Source organism: Chiloscyllium punctatum, chromosome 25 (assembly GCF_047496795.1).
Source record: "Chiloscyllium punctatum isolate Juve2018m chromosome 25, sChiPun1.3, whole genome shotgun sequence".
Classification (NCBI taxonomy): domain Eukaryota; kingdom Metazoa; phylum Chordata; class Chondrichthyes; order Orectolobiformes; family Hemiscylliidae; genus Chiloscyllium; species Chiloscyllium punctatum.
The window spans coordinates 73,771,439-73,793,530 of NC_092763.1; the positions used below are offsets into that span (position 1 = coordinate 73,771,439).

The 22,092-nt window shown below is 43.4% G+C and overlaps 1 protein-coding gene across 2 annotated transcripts in view; it reads right to left on the reverse strand.

Annotated features, from left to right (window-relative positions):
- The window catches only part of LOC140496067 (mitogen-activated protein kinase kinase kinase kinase 4), a 303,330-nt gene that overhangs the window by 18,785 nt on the left and 262,453 nt on the right, over positions 1 to 22,092 (reverse strand). For both annotated transcript variants that reach the window (XM_072595575.1, XM_072595574.1), the window contains exons 25-27: positions 10,616 to 10,750; positions 6,289 to 6,389; positions 762 to 911 (exon numbers count right to left, since the gene is read on the reverse strand). In XM_072595575.1, the coding sequence (XP_072451676.1) occupies positions 762 to 911; positions 6,289 to 6,389; positions 10,616 to 10,750 (386 nt within the window). The remainder of the gene's footprint in view (positions 1 to 761; positions 912 to 6,288; positions 6,390 to 10,615; positions 10,751 to 22,092) is intronic.

Sequence of the window (22,092 nt, forward strand, 5' to 3'; positions counted from 1 at the left end):
CATTCCAAACTTAAACATGCTGCATCTACATAAAAATGTCTTACTGTGCCATTCAGGCCACTGGTTGTTTACTGACTCTTTTGATAAGTAATAAGTCAACAGAATCAGGCCATCGGGCCCAACAAGTCCACATCGACCTCCCAAAAAAATAATCGACCCAGACCCATTCCCCTACATTTACCCCTCATTAATGCACCTAATCTATACATCCCTGAACACAATGGGCAATTTTAGTATGGCCAAGTTTGCCTAATCTGCATGTCTTTGGATGGTGGGAAGAAACCAACTCAGACACAGGGAGAATGTGCAAACTTCTCACAGACAGTTGTCCAAGGCTGGGATTGAACCTGGGTGCCTGGCACTGTGAGACAGCAGTGCCAACCACTAGGCTACCATGCCACCCAATTTAGTTAGTCTTAATATGCCACACAGTCTCCCATATTGCTGCAAACATTTCTCCTATAGGTATTCACCCAATTCCCTACTGAGTGCTTCAATTAAATCTGTATTGACCACTATATCAGACACTTAATTCCAAACCCGAACCAATTGTGGACAAATTGAATTTACCTAATCTCACCTCTGCTCATTCTGCCAATTGCCTTATACCTGTGACTTTTCTTATTTATCCCACTGGAAATAGTTTCTCTTTATTTACTTTCCCTGAACGCTTCACGATTTCCAGTCTCGGATGGGATTGTCTTCCTGTGTCAGCATTTGACTATCTTAGTTCACATTCCTTCACGTAGGAGAAAGCTTACATGAGTTGGCAGGTAGATGTCATAAACTGTTCCTGAGTCAACGTCAATGGCATGAAAACCCGAAGTGGATCCATAGATTGCCTTTAACCTCTGACCTTCTTCAATTGTGAGGTCCACTGACAGTGGCTTGTGTGCGAGAGATGTAAAGGACTGCAAAGGAAGAGATAATTGAAGTACAGTTAGTGGCCGAATACTTCAGTGTTTCTGCAATTCAGCAAGAAATCTCAATAAAATTAACAATTAACTATTCAAGAAGGGAGCCAGGGGTAAATTGAAGTTTTCGAAGAGGTGATCCAGTGAGTAGATGAGGGCTTTTGATGCAGTCTATTTGGACTTCGGCAAGGCTTCTGGTCAGGTCCCACGTAGGAGGTGGATAACAAAGGGATCCAAGGAATCCATGAGATCCAAGGAAATTTGGCAAATCAAATTGACAGTTGGCTGAGTGACAAGAAGCAGAGCGTGCTGATTACGGAGGTGATTCCAAATGGAAATCTGTGTCCAGTGGGGTCCCACAGGGGTCAGTGTTGGGATCTTTGCTGGTTGTGTTTTATGTAAGTGATTTGGACTTTAATATAGGAGGTCTGGTCAGTAAGTTTGCAGTAAGTTTAATGTGCAGTAAATAGACTACAGTAGGATACAGAGGGGCCAAGCAAATGGACGGATCACTGGCAATTGAAAATAAATGTAGCTAAATGTGAGGTGATGTGCTTGGGCAGGACAAACAAGGGAAAAAAATACATAATGAATGGTTGGAGCCTGGGAAATACCAAGGATCAGAGGGACCTTGATGGTCTTGTACACTGGTCCCTTAAAGTATCAGCACAGGTGGATAAAGTGGTTAAGAATGCATATGGTACACTTGCCTTTATTAGCTGAAGCATACAGTCTAAGAGCAGGGAGGCTATGCAGAAACTGTTTCAAAAAAATTGTTTAGGCCACAGCTAAAGTATTGTGTGCAGTTCTGGAATCTGCAATATTGAAGGGATGCGAAAACACTGAAGAGGGTGCAGAGGACATGTATACAACTATGTGAAACATAGATAGGATAGACAGGAAGAAATTTTCCCCTGATGGTGGGATCAGAGTCCACATCTAAATGCTTCTTAACTGTTATAAGGGTTTCTGCCACTACCACCTTCACAGGCAGAGAATTCCAGATTCCTACCAGCCTTTTTCTTTACATGTCCACTAATCCTTTTGCCCCTTACCTTAAATCTATGCCCTTTGGTCACTGATACCTCCAATTATTTCCTTTCTCAATTTGCTCTGCTCTAAGGAACACAACCCCAGTCTATCCAATCTGTCTTCAGCATTGAAACTGTATAGCCCAGAAGCATCCTGGTAAATTTACTCTGCACCATCCTCTCCAATGCCAATTCTGTAATAAAAGCAAATTACTGCGGATGTTGGAATCTGAAACCAAACAAGAGAAAATGCTGGAAAATCTCAGCAAGTCTAGCAGCATTTGTAAGGAGAGAGAAGAGCGGAAGTTTCAAGTCTAACTGACCCTTTGTCAAAGTTAAAAAAAGGAGAAATAGGGAGGTATTTATACTAGACTGATAGGAGGTGAATCATGGCTCCAGAAGCAAAGTAGCAACAAAGAGGTGATAATGACCGTGAATAGAGAGATTAAGGGAGATTAGGAGCTGTGAATGACCAAGTCTGAAGCCAGTGCTATGTGACAAAATATGTGGGAGATGGGGGGGAGATGGGGTGAAGCAGAGGCAAAATGGAAAACAGGGGAGAAGGGTAGCAAAGGGGGAAGAGGAGAGGAAAAAGGTGATGAGAGAGTGGGGAGCGAGAGAAAGAGAGACAATCAAGTAATTTTATTTTATTTATCCCTTTTAAAATATTTTTTTCACTGTTCTGTACCTCTTATTTCTTATGAAGAAGGGCTTATGCCCGAAACGTCGATTCTCCTGTTCCTTTGATTACTGCCTGACCTGCTGCGCTTTTCCAGCCACACTCTTTCCCTTATCTATACCTACAACATTACTGGGACAATTGATGGGATGGGTGCATCTTGATTTTCTAATTGTATTATCACATCAGATTATAAATTATTGCTGACATTTTGCATGCATTTGTTCCCAGTCTGTTGTTGTGCTTTTCCCACCTTCCATAAACTGGAGATCATCTAAAATTCTGTTGCTTGTACCTTGACTTGCTGCAAGACCTTTTTGCCATTCATTGCGGTGCTCGCTGACTTACATTGGCGTCCACATCAGCAATGCCTCAGTTTTAAAACTGCTGTCCATGTTTGAACCATCTTCATGGTCTCACCCCTCCCTAGCTTTGAGAAGTCCTCCAGTCTGACAGCTTTCTGAGATCTCTGTGCGACTCCAGGTCTGCACTTTTGACCATCCTTGACTTTATTCATCTCCAGTGTTGCAGGCTAAGCTCATGAATTCCTTCTTTAATCCTCTCTGTCTCTCGATGAGGCTTTCCTCTTTAAAGATGTTCCTTAAAACCTACTGCTTTGACTGAGCTTTTAGCCACCTGTCTGATACGATACATGGCTCATTGTAAAATTTCCTTTGATATAACTGTAGTGATTGTAACAAGGTCAGCCAGATGGCCTCATAGAATATGTGTTCCCTGACTGGGGCTGGTCCAATCAGGGAGTCCTGGCTGACAGATAAAAAGTGGCGTGCCAGAGATTCAAACACTCTGGGTGCTGATTCTGATGAGACTCTGCCGGAGTCAAAGGCTTTCCACATGTAAATAAAAGGTGGCTTGGAGACAGGATACTGGCCTCCGTGGAGTTATTTCAATAACAGAGAGTAGGAGCAAGAGTAGGCCATTCAGCCCCTTGATCCCACTCTGTCATTCAATAGGATCATGGTTGATCCCAGAGTAAGTAATGTGGAGGCTATCCAAAGATTCCGTTAACACAACTCTCTATGAAAAATAAATCACCGGCAATTTCTTTTTCATCCAACTCAATGTCCAGTTCCCACTTTTGCCTCATACGCTTTGGTCTCTTTAAGCTTAAGTACTTTATCTAATGCCTTCTTGAAAACATTCAATGCTATGGTGCTATAAAAATGCAAATTATGATTACTGCTGTTATTGCACATAATATGAAGTCATTTTGACCATGAGGATCAGGCAGCAAAGGCTTATTTGCTTTGAGTACAGCAGTTAGGGTTAAATAGATTTTCAGAGATTTTGTCACATAAACTGAAGTGTTTCAAGAAAATTAAAAAAAGAAAATGCGTTATTTTTAAAATGCCTTTGATTGGTTGTCTTCACAGCAGGACTTCTGGTCCAGGTCAATTCCCACCCACCCAAGAGGTATGGCATATAATGTGTTCAAATATGTTGTATAGCTATATGAGATTAAGTCTTAATTCCTGCAACTAGCAAAAACCAACAGGAGTGGAGATAGGGCTGTAACATTGTAGTTCCAACCTCCTATTCTTGTATCAGATGGAGATAAAAACCTTTTGTCCATTCATAGGATTTTGCGTACAGCACACATTCAGCTGGAAGATTTTATTTACTGCAGCCATATCCTCAAAAGGCATATCATGGACAGTAATGAAGATGTGGGGTGAAGCTAAGTGGAAGAGAAGGTTCTGTGTGACAAAATCTCCAAGATTATTACAGGCGTACTGGGTTATGGGGATAAGGTGAAGGCAATGAAGCCTTTGATCAGCCGTGATCATATTGACCAATGGATCTTGACTCTGATCTCCAGCATCTGTAGTTTTCACTTTCTCCAGATTGAACAATGGGGCAGGCTGAATGGGCTGAATGGTCTACTCCTGCTTCTTTGTTTGTTATATGTGTAACCAGAATTGGAAGTGCTAGCTGCCCAAATTCAGAGCTAATGGTGCTCCATCCCAATGGAAATGACTCCATACTATGTGAAACAAAACTAATAACAACTTGCATTTACACAGCAACCTTTCACATAGAAGTTAAACATCCCAAAGACAGTATACAGGAGCCTTACCAAAAAGGAAAATCTGACACCAACCCACTGAAGGAGATGGCAGGACTCCAGGTGGCCAAAAATCCGATCAAAGTGGCAGGCTTTGAGGAACATCTTTCAAAGAGGGAAGATGTGTAGGGAGACTGAGAGGTTTAGCAAAGGAATTCATGAACTTGGGAAACGATATATCTGCTCTCCCACAGGAAATACTTGCACTCGTGTTTGCTTCCTTATAGACATAAATCTTTATTATGGGCTGTAAGCAACCAGCAATGATCTCACTGAACAGGTTCAAGGAGTTAAATGGTATACCCATGTATTCCTTTTGTTACCAAGTTGTTACAGGTTAAGAGATGTCCTACATTACTGAGCAGTTTGATCTGAGCAGAGGAAAAGCGGGTTATCATTTTGATCTGTGCTCAATGTCTGGAATAATCTAGCTCTGGTGAAATGACTGCTAATGAAACACTAATTTATCTTTTCTATCTCATAGATCTTTTCTCCATACTGATTGACCTATGTGCTTCCAGTGTTTCCTGACTTAATTACATAATTTATATTTTCAATTGCATTCATTTCAAAGTGGTTGAAGAAAATCTTTCTGGCCATGTTGAAGTCTTTATCAAGAGATTTGGACTTAGAAATAAGACACATTTGTTTTAATGCTATTTTTATACAAACTTAGATGAATACAGTTATTGCATTAAACACTTAAATGTCATTGCTGTATTTATGTTCTGTTCCACTTCTCAGCAGTCCAATGTCATGGTTAACCTAAATAAATCAGAGAACTAATTGACTCAAAGTGGGACATTTCTAAACCAATATATTCCAGGATCCTTGACAGCTAAAAATGTAACACTAAGGGACCAAAGTGAGCAGAGTGCTTAATAAGTAGGTCATGAATATATGACATGGGAGAATATAACTAGGGTGGCTTTTATACAGAAACTGTACTGCATGTTTAAAAGGTTTCACTGCTGTTGCAATTAAAATTTGTTTTATTAAAATAAACCCTGAATTACTTCCATGCATCTGTGTTCACTGGCTCAGGTCGCAATCTGCATATATAACAGACGCTGGCTCCCCAGGCACATTCACTATGAGGAAGACCAGGGGAAACAGAAGCTGATCATTTCAGGTACATAATCATCACTGACATGCATTCCTGTGTTTATCATCACTCACTCTCAGGTAGCTTTTCCTGAGGTGTGTCATTGTATCACTGAGCAGGCTGACTGGAAGATATTTCGGCTCCCTCTCAAGTTTTGTTGGCCAATTGATCCAGACAATGTCTGTTCTGCTGTTGCCTGGTGGAAGCTAAGTAGTTGACAACTCCCAGACCTACATTATTGCTTTGCTGAGTGAGTCACTGGGACACTGAGATGAGTGACTCGCTGTAACCGGTTTTGATTCATGTGCGGTGATTCGTGAGCATGAATCTGCAGTTTACTTTGTTCTGATGTAGTTTTGTTAAGCTAATGCACTCATGTTAACCCATTGGCTGCTGAAATCCTTTGAAAATTGGCCTAGTCAATCCTTCACAACTGTATCAGCTGGTACTAGTTCCTTAATGAATTGTCTTACCTTGAATGCCATAAACTTGTGGTACGGTTTTGGAGCCCACGCGTAGACTTCAACAGAATTCTTCAGAGCAATCACCAGGAATTTTATTCTTTCATACTTAACTGTTAACAAAAGACCAAACAGCTTAATGTAGTGCTAAGCCAGTCTGGAGTCAGTATTGTTTGATACCTCAAAATACCACAGATAAACAGATCATAAAATTATTGTTATCGATATTCAGAAACAATTTAATTACACTGCCCAGATCTAAGCTGCCCTTGTACTCAAACAGTTTATTATTCGATAAAAGCAAACCATTGTGGCTGCTGGAAATCTGAAACAAACACAGAGAATGCTGGAGAAACTCAGCAGGTCTGTCAGTATCTGTGGAGAGAGAGAGAGAAACAGAGTTCATAGAATCCCTACATTGTGGAAACAGGCCCCTCAGCCCAACTAGTCCACACTGACCCTCTGAAGAGTAACCCACCCAGACCCATTTCCTTACCCTATTATCCTATATTTACCCCTGACTAAGGCACCTAATCTACACATCCCCGAACATTATGGGCAATTTAGCATGGCAATTTCACCCGACCTGCACATCTTTGGATTGTGGGAGGAAACCGAAGCACCCGGAGAAAACCCACGCAGGCACGGGGAGAATGAGCAAACGCCACACAGTCGCCTGAAGCTGGCGTCCCTGGTGCTGTGAGGCAGCAGTGTTAACCACTGAGCCACTGCGTTGCCCCCCAAATTAACCTTTTGAGACTAGTATGACTCTGGACTTGAAACATTAACTCTATTTCTCTCTCCACAACTGTTTCCAGACCTGCTGAGTATCTTTGCTATGAGGTACTTATTTAATGAGCCTGTCAATTCAACCGTGTTCCCTGGCAACTCTCTGTCTCAGGCTTGCTGCAGTGCTCCAGCGAAGCCCAGCACAACCTGAAAGAGCAGCACATCATTTTCCGCTCGAACTCAATGTTCAACAATTTTAGGGACTCAGCATCTTCTTCCATGTCCTTATGTAAATCCCTACATGGCAGGCGTGAACATCACATGGGCTGGACATCACATGGGCTGCTGCAACACCCAACCCATTGTCAGCCACTAATGGTCCTCAATAGCTGCTTTTCTTTCTCCATGGCTCAACATTATCCATTCCTTTGACTGCCTCACTGCTGTTTTCTCTCTCTCTCTCTCTCTCTCTCTCTCTGGGCTCTATCGTTTATTCCCTCCCCTCCTCATCCCCATTTTCAGTACATATACCAACCTTTTCCTTGCTATCATCAGTTCTAAAGAAGGGACACTGGGCCTGAAATATTCACTCTGTTTTCTCTCCACAGATGAATGCCATACCAATGTTGAGTTTCTGCAGCTTCCTCTGTTTTTAATTCATTTGCTCAATGACACTTCATTGGAATTCAGCTTTTTTTGGGAATTCATGCTCAGGACACCTGTGGTCAATGCTGCAGCCAGTCACTAAACTAATTTCTCACACAGGATTCAGGCAAGTACCATGCCAGACAGTTTCTGCACTTTGAAAATCTAATGGTGAGCTAGCCCTATCCAACAGGGCGGCACGGTGGCACAGTGGTTAGCACTGCTGCCTCACAGCGCCTGAGACCCGGGTTCAATTCCCGCCTCAGGCGACTGACTGTGTGGAGTTTGCACGTTCTCCCCGTGTCTGCGTGGGTTTCCTCCGGGTGCTCCGGTTTCCTCCCACAGTCACAAAGATGTGCAGGTCAGGTGAATTGGCCATGCTAAATTGCCCATAGTGTTAGGTAAGGGGTAGATGTAGATGTAGGGGTATGGGTGGGTTACGCTTCGGCGGGGCGGTGTGGACTTGTTGGGCCGAAGGGCCTGTTTCCACACTGTAAGTAATCTAATCATCTAATCTAAACAGGATAGGTGGTATATTCCCAAAGTAGAAGGAATGTTTCATATTGAATTGTTCAGATTTCTAAGCCATTATTAGTGAACTCACTGCTACATACACCATAAGACCAGAGACATAGGAGCAACCATTCAATCATGGCTGTTATGTTTTCAGCCGTATTTTCCTGCCACCACATTATAAACCTCGATCCCCTTACAAATTAAGAACCTATCTACCTCTGTCTTAAATACACTTAATGACTTGTGTTCCACAGCCCTCTGCGGCAACGAGTTCCACAGATTCACCACCTTCTGGCTGAAGAATGTTGTCCTCAAATCTATAGAGCTACAGAGTCATCCAGCATGGAAATAAACCCTTCAGTCCAACTAATCCATGCTGACCATGGTCCCAAACTAAACTAGTCCTATTTGCCTAAGTTTGGCCCATATCCCTCTGAACCATTCCTAAACTTGTCCATATGTCTTTTAAATGTTGTAATTGTGCCTGCATTCACCACTTCCTCTGGTAATTCATTCACATAACGAGCCAATCTTTGTGTAAAAAGTCACCCCCATGACCTTTTTAAACTTTTCTCTCTCACCTTAAAAATATTTCCCCTAGTTTTGAACTCAGGAAAAGACCCTTGATAGTGACCTTATCTATGTCCCTCATGATTCTCTAAGCCTCTACAAGGTCAACCGCCTCCCCCCCCACCAACCCTCCCCCCCACCCCAACCTCCTGCACTCCAGTGAAAAATATCCAGCCTACTGAGCTACATTTATAACTCAAACTTTCCATTCCCAGCAACATCCTGGTAAATCTTTTCTGAACCCTCTCTAATTTAATAATATCTTTCCCAGAGCAGGGTGACCAAAACTGCACACCATACCGCAGAAGAGGCCTCACCAATAACCACAACATGACATCCTGTTCTAAACTCCTAAGCTACCATTAATTGTACATATGTCCTATCCTTGTTTGTTTTTACCAAAATGCAATACCTTGCATTTATCCAAATTAAACTCGATCTGCCATTTCTCAGCCTAATGACCCAACTGATCAAGATCGCTTTGTAATCTTCTTCACTGTCCACGATACCATCAATTTTGGTGTCTTCCCTTCACTTTGAAGCTGAGCCCTTGGGTCCTCGTCTCTCCCACTACTGGAAACATCTTCACTCCATCCACTCTATCCAGGCCTCTCACTATTCTTTGAGTTTCAATCAGATACTCCTCATCCTTATAAACAACATTGGATATAGACCCAGAGTCCTCAACCGCTCCTCATATGACAAGCCCTTCATCCCAGGGATCGTACTTGTAAACCTTGTACTGGACCCTTCCTATGCCAGCATATCCTTCCTCAGATATGTGGCCCAAAACTGCTCACAGTATTCCAAATGCGATCTGACCAGAGCCTGATACAGCCTCAGCAGTATATCTCTGCTGTTATATTCTTGGCCTCTTGAAATGCATTTGGCTTTGGATCAGAATTGCATGGCACCAAAGATAACCAAGTGAGTCCAATATGCCTGTGCTAGCTCTTAGAAAGAGATACGAATCTAAACTGAATGGCAGACGAAGCAAAGGTGACATGAAGGAAAACTCATGTGAAGCCAAGTGAATTTGCTATGATTCAGAATTCATGATCTTATCGGCAAACTCAACTGTGGGAACTTGAATAATCACTTGAAGGAAAATGTTGCAGGCCTGGAGGTGGGGTCTGGAACCGATTGAATAGCTTTCATAGTGAGCTAGTGTGGTGAGGAAACCACCCTACATCAGGACTGTAACTGTTCAGGCTACTCTGACCAACCCAGGGCTCTCTCAGAACCCTGAAGAAGATTCTTTTGGAAGTGTATAGCCAGTTCCCCTTCGAAAATTGCTTGTGAATCTGTTTCTGTCATCTGCTCGAGCAGTACCATCAAGAATAACGTATGGTATTAAAAGTGCTTTTGAAATAATTTTCCCATCATTGTACCATTAAAGCCAGTGTGGTGAATACCAGAGTGCAAACCAGAGAGTATTAAAATGTAGTGATGAGGTAAACTGCTTTTTCACAGCAGAGACACAACTAGTGCTAGTTTAACTTGAGGGTCATCATGCCTCGGGTGAGGGGAGAGGTTGAGGAGGTGGGATCCTTCATGGCAATCTCAGCCAGTGCAGGAATTGAACTCACACTGTTGGCATCACTCTGCATGACAAACCAGCTGACCAGCTAACTGACCCCCTGTATGCAATGTTATTCTTTGCATGAATTAAGCATGACAAAAGCAAAGCTTTTCATACTTTGAACCCATTTCTACCAGTTACAGCCAGCAATGGTTATACAGAGGTCTACTTAGTACAGTTTGTATTTCTAGATTTAGGATACACAGCACCACATCTCGAAAAGAGAAAATACAACAACCCTTTACAAAGACATTTTAGATCAGTCAATGTTCTACTTTCCAAGAATGCAATACTTACCAACTTTATAGTGAACACAGCCTTCCAAATCTCCAACTGAGACCCAGCCGTGCTTTTTCTCTACTTCCGGATCATTGCGCAAAATCTTGTTTCTGAGCCATGACAGGTAGTAAACCCGCAATTTGTTCTTTTTCCCTGTGGGACAGAACATCACATCAGTGAACACTTCAGCCTTGAGGCTGACCTGCATTTTACAAATGGAATGACAAGACACATACCAAAGGGGATTCCTCATTGAAGGACTTGTGCTTGTATATCGGAGGGGAAGTGCAGGTGAAGGGAAGTGACTGATTTCTTCCTGCGTGATAGAATGATGACCAAGGAAGGTCTACTGAACATCTTTTAGATTTGTATTCTAAATACAAATCTCCAGAATTTCTTGTGAACTTGATCCTGTGTGTGACAGCAATCATGAATCCAGACCTTTCAGAACCAGGAGTAAACAAAATCGGTTTGACGGCACGAGACAGAGGGTGGCGGTGGAAGGTTGTTTCTCGGACTGGAGGCCTGTGACCAGCGGTGGTCAACAGGGACCGGGGCTGTGTCCACTTTAGTTTGTAATTTATACCAATGATTTGGGTAAGAATTTAAGGAAGTATAGTTGATAAGTTTGCAGATGACACAAAAATTGGTGTTATAGTCGACACTGAAGGTTATCTAAGATTACAAAGACCTCATGATTAGTTGGGCCAATGGGCTGAAAAGTGGCAAATGGAGTTTAATTTGTATAAATGCAAGGTATTGCACTTTGGTCCAACAAACAAGGGCAGGACCTATACAGTTAATGGTAGGGCCCTGGGCAGTATTGTTCAACAGAGAGATCTAGGGATTTAGGTACATAATTTTTTGAAAGTTGCATCACAGGTAGACAGGGTGGTTAAGAAGGCATTTAGCATGCTTGCCTTCATTGCTCAGACCTGTGAGTATAGGAGAAAATGAGGACTGCAGATGCTGGAGATCAGAGCTGAAAAATGTGTTGCTGGAAAAGAGCAGCAGGTCAGGCAGCATCCAAGGAGCAGGAGAATCGACATTTCGGGCATAAGCCCTTCAGGAATGACGAAGGGCTTATGCCCAAAACATCGATTCTCCTGCGCCTTGGATGCTGCCTGACCTGCTGCGCTTTCCCAGCAACACATTTTTCGCCTGTGAGTACAGGAGTTGAGATGTCATATTGATTTCTACAGGATGGTGGTGAGGCCACTTTTGGAGTACTGTGTACAGTTCTGGTCACCCTGCTTTAGGAAGGTTAATATTAAATCAGAGACGGCTCAGAAAATATTTACCAGGATGTTGCTGGGATTGGAAGGTTTGAGTTATACAGATAGGCTGGCACTTTTTTCACTGGAGCACAGAGTGTTGAGGGGTGATGTTATAGAGGTTTATAAAATCCTTTTCACACAGAAGGTGATTCTTATGTGGAATGAACTACCTGAGGAAGTGGTAGATGCAGGTACAATTACAACATTGAAAGATGTTTGGACAGGTACATGAATAGGAAAAGTTTAGAGGGATATGGACCAAATGTAGGCAAATCGGACTAGTTTAGTTTGGGAAACCTGGTCGGCATGGACGAGTTGGACCAAAGGGTCTGCTTCTGAGCTCTATTTCAGGAAATTGAGACACAAGTGGAGCAATTTATGTGGCATGGTGGACTGAGTGTATCAGTTCACTTGGGGAGTCCACGCCAGTGTAACAGCTCCCATTTTCACATAAAAATTGTTGTCTGGAGCTATGAAGAGGCTTCCATGTTCTTTCCATCACGTGGCTCATCAGGAGCATCTCCCACTCTTGCAACTTGTGTGCTGGAAGGATTAGGAAAGGATGCTCAATACATGTTCCTTGACTAGCAAGTGCTTGAGTGGGACTTCAACCTGGAGTTTGTGGCTCTGAAGCAGGGATGCGAATCTGTTGTCATCAAACCTCACAGTGACACTGCTGAGTGAATCATACCAAAGGGTAAACACAGCAGATAGTAAAGTAAACAGAGATAAGGTGTCCACTTAGTTGAAAGCAAATGAACAGATCTATCTATTGAGTATTGTAAATGATTGACCAACAATTTTAGTGCATTGCACAGGCAGACAGCATAAATCAGCATCCAATCCTGTACTCTCAGGTTTCAATATTATTTCGGTCTGTAATTTGATGGTGTCAGGACCAGAGACAATATCCAACCAAATAAAAACTACAGTATTCACATTTACCTAGTAAAACTGCTCTGCAATTACTAAAATTGTGACCTTGCTGTTCTGTATTTGGCAATGTGGGTGGCACAGTAGCTCAGCGGTTAACACTGCTGCCTTTACAGTGCAGGGAGATCCAGGCTCGATTCCCGACGTGGGTGACTATCGGTGTGGAGTTTGCATGTTTCCCCGTTTTTGCCGGATGCTCACAGCTTTACTCCCATGGTCCAAAGATGTGTGGGTTCAGTGGATTGGCCACGGGAAAGTGGGCATTGTGGGGGATATGGTTTGGGTCCAGGAGGGATGCTGTTTGGAGGGTCGGTTCAGACTCAATGGGCCGAATGGCCTCATTCTGCACTGTAGGGATTCTATGATGTGAATTCAGTACTAGGTTGAGAGGCATCACCGAGGAGCACCTTGAGGGTGGATGTGTGAATACTCAACAATCATGGGCTACGTGGGGACCAATGACGGGTAAAAAAAGGGGCGTGATCCCCAAAGCCTTTTAAAAACAGAAATGGCTGGAAAAACTCAGCAGGTCTGGCAGCATCTGTGGAGAGAGAAACAGAGTTAACATTTAGGGTTGACCGATGCTTCTTCAAAACCTTTTGATAAGAATTTTGGTTTGAGTAATTGAATTGATTTGAAATGAATTGAATTTATTGTCAGGTGTACTGAGGCACAGTGAAAAGCTTTGTCTTGTGAGTAATACAGGCGGATCACTGTTAAGTAGCATGGATAATAAATATTGGTAAACACTAAATAACATGTAAATAATAGATATTAATATAGGTTTGAGAGAACTGCAAAACTCATTCTTATCTCAACCATCAGAATTGTATTCACTCGCAGGGATTTGGTTTATTATTGCTGTGTTATCACAGTAACTAGCAACTTCTACACAGTAAGACTGATTTCCAAATGGCTGCAAACACAATACAGAATAACCTCGGTTATTCAAGTATCAATTATCCGAATTTTCAATCATCCGAACAAGATCTTAAGGTCCCTGTACATACAAGTATGCTTTAATAAGTAATTAACTTCAAATATTTACTCGAGAGGTGACGTTAGAGTTAAGTCTTCACTTTTTGTAAAAACGTTCTCTGATACTTGTTCTCCTCGAGGACAAACAAGAACAACATGTGCAAGTCTGATCTAACAGCAGGATCAAGATCTCGTTGTAATCTGAGGTAACGTTCTTTACTTCCACTACACCTCTAGTTTGGTGTCATCTGCAAACTGACTTACTATACCATTTATGTTCACATCCAATTCATTTATATAAATGACAAAAAGTAGTGGACCTCGCACCGATCCTTGTGGTACACCACTTGTCCACTGATAATTGAGGTTGTTCTTTAAATAGACAAGTTGAATGGGCTGAGGAGTGGCAGATGGAGTTTAACTCAGATAAATGCGAGGCGCTGCATTTTGGGAAAGCAAATCTTAGCAGGACTTATTGGTAAGTTCCTAGGGAGTGTTGCTGAACAAAGAGACCTTGGAGTGCAGGTTCATAGCTGCTTGAAAGTAAAGTCGCAGGTAGATAGGATAGTGAAGAAGGCGTTTGGTATGCTTTCCTTTATTGGTAAGAGTATTGAGTACAGGAGTTGGGAGGTCATGTTGCGGCTGTACAGGACATTGGTTAAGCCACTGTTGGAATATTGCGTGCAATTCTGGTCTCCTTTTTATCAGAAGGATTTTCTGAAACTCAAAAGGGTTCAGAAAAGATTTACAAGGATGTTGCCAGGGTTTGGAGGATTTGAGCTATAGGGAGAGGTTGAATAGGCTGGGGCTGTTTTCCCTGGAGCGTTGCAGACTGAGGGGTGACCTTATAGAGATTTATAAAATCATGAGGGGCATGGATAGGGTAAATAGACAAAGTCTCTTCCCTGGGGTGGGGAGCCCAGAACTAGAGGGCATAGCTTTAGGTGAGAGGGGAAAAATATAAAAGAGACCTAAGTGGCACACAGAGGTGGTACATGTATGGGAGGAGCTGCCAGATGAAGTGGTGGAGGCTGGTACAATTGCAACATTTAAGAGGCATTTGGATGGGTATATGAATAGGAAGGGATTGGAGGGATATGGGCCGGATGCTGGCAGGTGAGACTAGATCGGGTTGGGATATCTGGTCAGCATGGACGAGTTGGACCAAATGGCTCTATGACAAAATAATTCTACTGAACCAGAGACTGCCCTCTCAACAGAGAGAGACATTTGGTGGTATAACACTCCATAAAGGATGGACATTAATTACGGTATGCTGCATATTAACTCTGCTTTCTCCCCACAAATGCTGCCTGATCTGCTGAGTTTTGCCAGAAATTCTGTCTCTGTATTCTATTTAAATTACCATAAGCTGTTGTGTTATGCCTATAAGCTAACATGCAGCATATCTTTAAAAAACATGCTCTTAATACCATCACTGTGCAAGGAAGCATTTAAAAACATATGACATGAGGATAAAAGTTCATGGTTGTTAACTGGGGCCAATTTTATTTCACATTAATTCAAGGGATGTGGTCTTTACTGGCTAGGCCAACATTTATCAATCATTATTAGCTGCCCTTGAGAAGATGGTGGTGAGCTACATTTGTGAACTGCGGCAGTCCATTTGCCGGAGGTAGACCCACATTGTTAAGGAAGGAATTCCAGGATTTTGACCCAGCGACAGAGAAGGAATGGCAAAATATTTCCAAGTCAGGTTGGTGTGTGGCTGAGAGAGGAACTTGCATGGGTTGGTGTTCCTATGTATTTGCTGCCCTTATCCTTCTAGATGATAGTGATCATGGCTTTGGGAGGTGCTGTCTAAGGAGCCTCGATGAATTTCTGCCATGCATCTTGTGGATAGCACACACTGCTGCTCACGTGCGTTGATGGTGAAGGGAGTGAAAGTTTGCCAATCAAGCGGGCTGCTTTGTCCTGGATGATTATTGTAGCTGCATCCATCCAGGTACGTGGGGAATATTCCAACACACTCTGACTTACGCCTTGTAGACAGTGGGCAGGCATTGGGAAATCAGGGGGTGAGTTACTCACAACAAGAGTGCAAGCGTGCACTCGTAGCCCACAGCATTTTGTATGGCATGACCAGTTCACGTTCTGATTAGATTACTTACAGTGTAGAAACAGGCCCTTCGGCCCAACAAGTCCACACCGACCCGCCGAAGCGCAACCCACCCATTCCCCTACATTTGCCCCTTTACCTAACACTACGGGCAATTTAGCACGGCTAATTCACCTGACCTGCACGTCTTTGGACTGTGGGAGGAAACCGGAGCACCCGGAGGAAACCCACGCAGACACGGGGAGGATGTACAAACTCCACACAGTCAGTCGCCTGAGTCAGGAATTGAACCCAGGTCTCTGGTGCTGTGAGGCAGCAGTGCTAACCACTGTGCCACCGTGCCACCTACTGTTCTGATAAATGCTAACCCCCAGGATGTTGATGTGGGGGACTAAAGGCACAATACACTAAAGGGAATACACCACTGCTCATAGATGAATAACATAATATTAGCCTAGACACAAAAGTGTAATACATGTGTATGGCATGAACTGTAATAAACATCTGCTGAATCTTATAGTCCGATACAACCCACATCTAACCCTTATATTACAAGAGTATTGCCAGAACAGTTCCAAATGTCCTCCTGGACGCAGAAGCCATGACACATTGGCGGATCTTTCTGGACAAGAATTGACATTTACTTTGCTGTGTTCTGAGTGGCACAGTGATGCTGAGCCTGTGGTTTGTAGCCCCACCAGCTGGTCAAAGTGCAACATTACAGACCAGGTGGAATGCAAACTGATTGCACAGAGAACAAAACAGCAGCGTTTCCTTTAATATTTAACTTGCAAATTTCAAGCAAATTTATTTCAGAATGACAGTTTATATTAAAAGGAACTCCATCCAGAAAGGTTTAGCTGATGCCAAGATATTGCTGCGACATACTCGAGACATCAAACTCTGTTAACTGTATGCTTGAAAAGGCAGCTGCCAGAGGTCTGCCAAGTCATGGTGAGTGATTCTCGTTCAATTGCATCAAGTAATTCTTGGAAGCATACTCTTGTAACGTGACTGAAAGACAGGATTTTAGAAAAAGAGCGGGGGTTGGAATAGATACAGCGAAAATGGCAGCGTTTAACTCAATGTTTCTGTCAAGTTTGAATCTATGATGTAGTGAGTTCTCTGGATTAGTATCATATTGCTCTAAGGATGGAGCCTTTTGTTCACAGAGTTGGTGCTTGGATGCTGGCACCCTAAAACCATGTACCCTACTTTACTGACAATGTGGTCCCCTACCCGCCTGACACTCTAATTTACTGGCAATGTGGCACACTACCAACCCTCCATCCTACTTTACTGGCAATGTGGTGTCCTACCCACCTGGCACCATGTTTTACTGGCAATGTGGTGTCCTACCCACCTGACACTACTTTAATGACAATGTGGTACCCGATGCACTGGGTTACCTAACTTACCAGCAATGTTGTACTCGACCGAGCTAGCACCCAGCTTTACTGACAATGTTGTACCCTATCTACCTGACATCCTAACCCTTTAACAATCCGACACTTATTTGACATAGCTAACCTTTCAGAGCAGCTGTCAAACATGCCGATGTATGTTTAAATCAGTGCTGCTGATGCTCAGAAGTAGAGTGAGCATCAACAAGGCTGATAGAAAAAAACAAAGTCAAAATGGTGAACGAGACCCACTGGTTGAAGCCTAGTGCTTAGGAAAGGAGCAAGAGAGAAAGCAGGGAACTACAGATCTGTCAGCCTTACATCAGGAGCGGGGAAAATGCAACAGACTACCAGAAAGGACATGATAAATTGGCACTTGGATCAAAATGATGTGACTGGACATATTCAGCATGTATTTGTGAATGGAATCATCAGAACAGTAGCTTAGTGATTAGCACTGCTGCCTCATAGCACCAGAGACCCAGCCTCAGGAGACTGTCTGTGTGGAGCTTTCACATTCTCCTCGTGCCCATGTGGGTTTCCTCAGGATGCTCCAGTTTCCTCCCACAATCCAAAGATGTGTAAGTTAGGTGAATTGGCCATGCCAAATTGCTCATAGTGTTCAGTGGTGTGCAGGCTAGGTGGGTGAGTCATGGAAAATGCAGGGTTACAGGGATGGGATAGGAGGAGTGAGTCTGGGTGTACTCAATGGGCTGAATGGCCAGCTTCCACACTGTAGGGAATCTATGATTTGGAATAATTTGAGGTTGTTTCTAACAAAATTGATTGATGGGAGTCTATGTTCACTGAATAGTTGGATATTTAGAAGGCTTTTGATAAGATTCACCAAGGGATATTGGTTAGCAAAACCAAAAATTGAAGAGCTTATGCTTGAAACATCGACTCTCCTGCTCCTTGGATGCTGCCTGACTGCCACAATGTTTGTCTCTGATCTCCAGCATCTGCAATCCTTATTTTCTCCTACAATCAAAAACTCTCTTTGTAAACTACAAATGAAGCCCAGAATGATCAATATATTTCATTCCTGGATTTAGTAAGGGGAGGTCGTGCCTGACAAACCTGTTAGAATTCTTTGAAGAGGTAAGAAGTAGGTTAGACCAGGGAAACCTAGTGGATATTATCTACCTAGACTTCCAAAAGGCCTTTGGATAAGGTACCTCGCGGAGGGCTGTTGAGTAAGGTGAGGGTCCATGGTGTTCGAGGTGAGCTACTGGCATGGATTGAGGATTGGCTGTCTGACAGAAGGCAGAGAGTTGGGATAAAAGGTTCTTTTTCAGAATGGCAGCTAGTGACAAGCGGTGTCCCGCAGGGTCCAGTGTTGGGACCGCAGCTGTTCACTTTATATATTAATGATCTGGATGAAGGGATTGGTGGCATTCTGGTGAAGTTCACCAATGATATGAAGTTAGGCGGACAGGCAGGTAGTTCTGAGGAGGTGGGGAGGCTGCAGAAAGATTTAGACAGTTTTGGAGATCAGTCCAAGAAATGAGTGATGAAATTCAACGGGAGCAAATGCAAGGTCTTGCACTTTGGAAAAAAGAATACAGACGTGGACTATTTTATAAATGGTGAGAACATTCATAAAGCCAAAGTACAAAGGGATCTGGGAGCACTAGTTCAGGTTGACGTGCAAGTTGAGTCCGTGGTTAAGAAAGTTTTGGGCCCCACACCTCAGGAAGGGCATACAGGCACTGGAGCGTGTCCAGCGGAGATTCACACGGATGATCCCTGGAATGGAGGCCTAACATACGATGAACAGCTGAGGATCCTGGGATTGTATTCATTAGAGTTGAGAAGGTTGAAGGGAGATCTAATAGAAACTTACAAGATAATACATGGTTTACAAAGGCTGGAAAATTATTTCTGTCAGACGGGGAGACTAGGACCCGTGAGCACAGCCTTAGAATTGAAGGGGGTTACTTTAGAATGGAAATGAGGAGACATTTCTTCAGCCAGAGAGTGGTGTGCCTGGGGAATTCATCGTCACAGAGCGCAGTGGAGGATGGGATGTTAAATGTCTTCAAGGCAGAGATTGATAAATTCTTAATCTTGCAAGGAATTAAGGGATATGGGGAGAGTGCAGGTAGGTGGCGTTGAAATGCCCATCAGCCATGATTGAATGGCGGACGGGAGTCAATGGGCCGAATGGCCTTATTTCCACTCCTATTTCTTATGATCTCATGGTCTTATTTATTTCCAACTATTGCTTTTTTTTTTAAAACTAGCTTTTCCATCTGGAAAAGTCCTTGGAAGCAAATATTCAGGAACAGCTCCAGGCAAGAGTCAGTCAAATGGTTGGAGGGGGAGAGAAAGAAGACCCAAATGTGTTGGAAGTAAGTTAGTGCAATAATTTAAAAAGAACATCATTTGTTATGCAGCGACCGAGGAAGGAAGAAAGTAGCAAGTAACTATGAAGAGATTCGAAAGAGAAGTCAGTGAGAAAGTCTACTATGTACCCTTCAAACTAGCCTGAAATGGTGTACAGTAAAGTGCGTTTGAAGTGTATTCGTTGTTGTAATATAGGGAAGAAAATTGAGAAAACAAAAGTAGACAGAAGATCAAAGGAAAGTTTGCTGAGCTAGTGTTATACACAAAACCAAAGGAAGGATGGTTAATGGGTGAGTTAATCAGTTAGGCCAGTAAACTGTTGGAACTACAAAGATGGTACTCACTTTCTTTGGAAACTAACACTACCCTCAGGAGAAGAAAGTCCAGCACGAACTCTGAAATAAGTGCAGAAACAAGTATGGAAAACCACGTAGACTAGCTTCAGGGAGGATGGGAAGCGGAGACAGCGCGTAGGATCAGGTCTGAAGCCAATTACACTGCTAGAAGAATGAATGTTATCCCAAGTTGAATCAGAACTTATTGTATGGAAAAGATAGTGGGAACAGTTGGGATCGTGATACAGAATCTTAAAATATTGGAAAAGGTTGGGAAGGCAGGATTAAAAGTGGATCCAGATCCCGCTAGAGATTAGATTTCCTACAGTGTGGAAACAGGCACTTCGGCCCAACAAGTCCACACTGACCCTCCAAAGAGCAACCCACCCAGACCCATTCACCTACATTCATCCCTGACTAATGTACCTAACACTACGGGCAATTTAGCATGGCCAATTCACCTACCTGCACATTTTTGTACTGTGGGAGGAAACCCAAGCAGAGACGGGGAGAGTGTGCAAACTCCACACAGATAGTTGCCCGAGGCAGGAATTGAACCCAGGTCCCTGGCGCTGTGAGGCAGCAGTTCTAACCACTGCATCACCGTGCCACCCACAGATATCTACTGTCTGTCCCAGAATGAAAAAACCAGAAGGAAATGACAGAACTGGTCTTGTCTGTCTTAGTATGGAAATTGAGTTCAGACCAAAAGTGATCTTTTTGAAAGGTGGGAGGGTATGCAGCATTGTCCCTGGGAGAATTGGGTCGGGGGAGAGGGACGTTGCTGCCCAAAAAGTGTAAGGGCATCTTGAGATGGAAAGCTCCCTCAGAGGACGTGTGATCTTATGATGACTATTTCTGACCATAGCTGCCTGGCCAGGCCGCTGTTGTGAAGTGGGATTTACTCTGTAACCTGTCCAGTGGCCATCACTGTGACCCCGTGGCAGGAGCTTCTCTGAGGGACAGGGTGAGAAATAAAGGAGGTTTGCTTGGCATCTCAGCATACTGCTTGGCACTGCCAGGCTTGGTAAGATCCCGGCATTGTCACCAATCTGGCCCCAAGTCACCAATTAATGACCAACTCTTTGCCGTCAGCTGTTGCCAACCCAACCTTTTCGATTTCCCACCTATTGTGCAAATTAATACCAGCTGAAAAGACTAGTGTGTAGTAACATTGCAGGAGTAACCTCAACGTTGTCTGGCCGGATTCATTAGAATATTAGTTTGGAAATTGTGGACAGAACACTGTCTCTTATGACAATGGTATGATTGACCTCAGCTCCTCATGCAAAGGAGAAGAAAAAACAAGCAAAGTGTCTGCTTCTCACGACATCTCCTTCAATAGCCCCTTCCAAAAGCACAATCCCGACCCTCGCAAAGGACAAGTGCAACAGATGCTTGGGAGCATCACTCTTCACATTCCCCTCTAAGGATGTAGTCCCCTCTTAGGGGTGGCACAGTGGCTCAGTGGTTAGCACTGCCGCTTCACAGTGCCAGGGACCTGGGTTTGATTCAAGCCTCGGGCAACTGTCTGTGTGGAGTTTGCACATTCTCCCTGCGTCTGCATGGGTTTCCTCCGGGTGCTCTGGTTTCCTCCCACACTCCAAAGATGTGCAGGACTGGTGGATTGGCATGCTAAATTGCCCACAGCAATAGGTGCATTAGTCAGGGGTAAATGGGTCTGGGTGGGTTACTCTTCGGAGGGCTGGTGTGGACTTGTTGGGCCAAAGGGCCTGTTTCCACACTGTAGGGAATCTAATTGAAGTCCACACACAGCACCTGGAAATATATTGCCGATTCTTCACTGTTGCTGGGTCAAAATCCCGGAGCTCCCTTCCTATCAGTATTATGGGTCTACCTAACCTCCACAGCTACATTGGGTCAAGAAAATAGCCACTGATCATCTTTTCAAGTGCATTTAGGGACTGGAAATGAATGCTGGTCTGGGAAGTATGTTCATATTCCATGAACAAATCAAATACTCATAGAGTCAATGAGTCATAGAGTCATACAGCATGGAAACAGACCCTTTTGTCCAACTCATCCACGCTGACCAAGTTTCCCAAATTAAACCTGTCCTATTTGCCTGCATTTGACCCATAAACATTTCCTATTCATGTACCAACTTCTTTCAGAACAA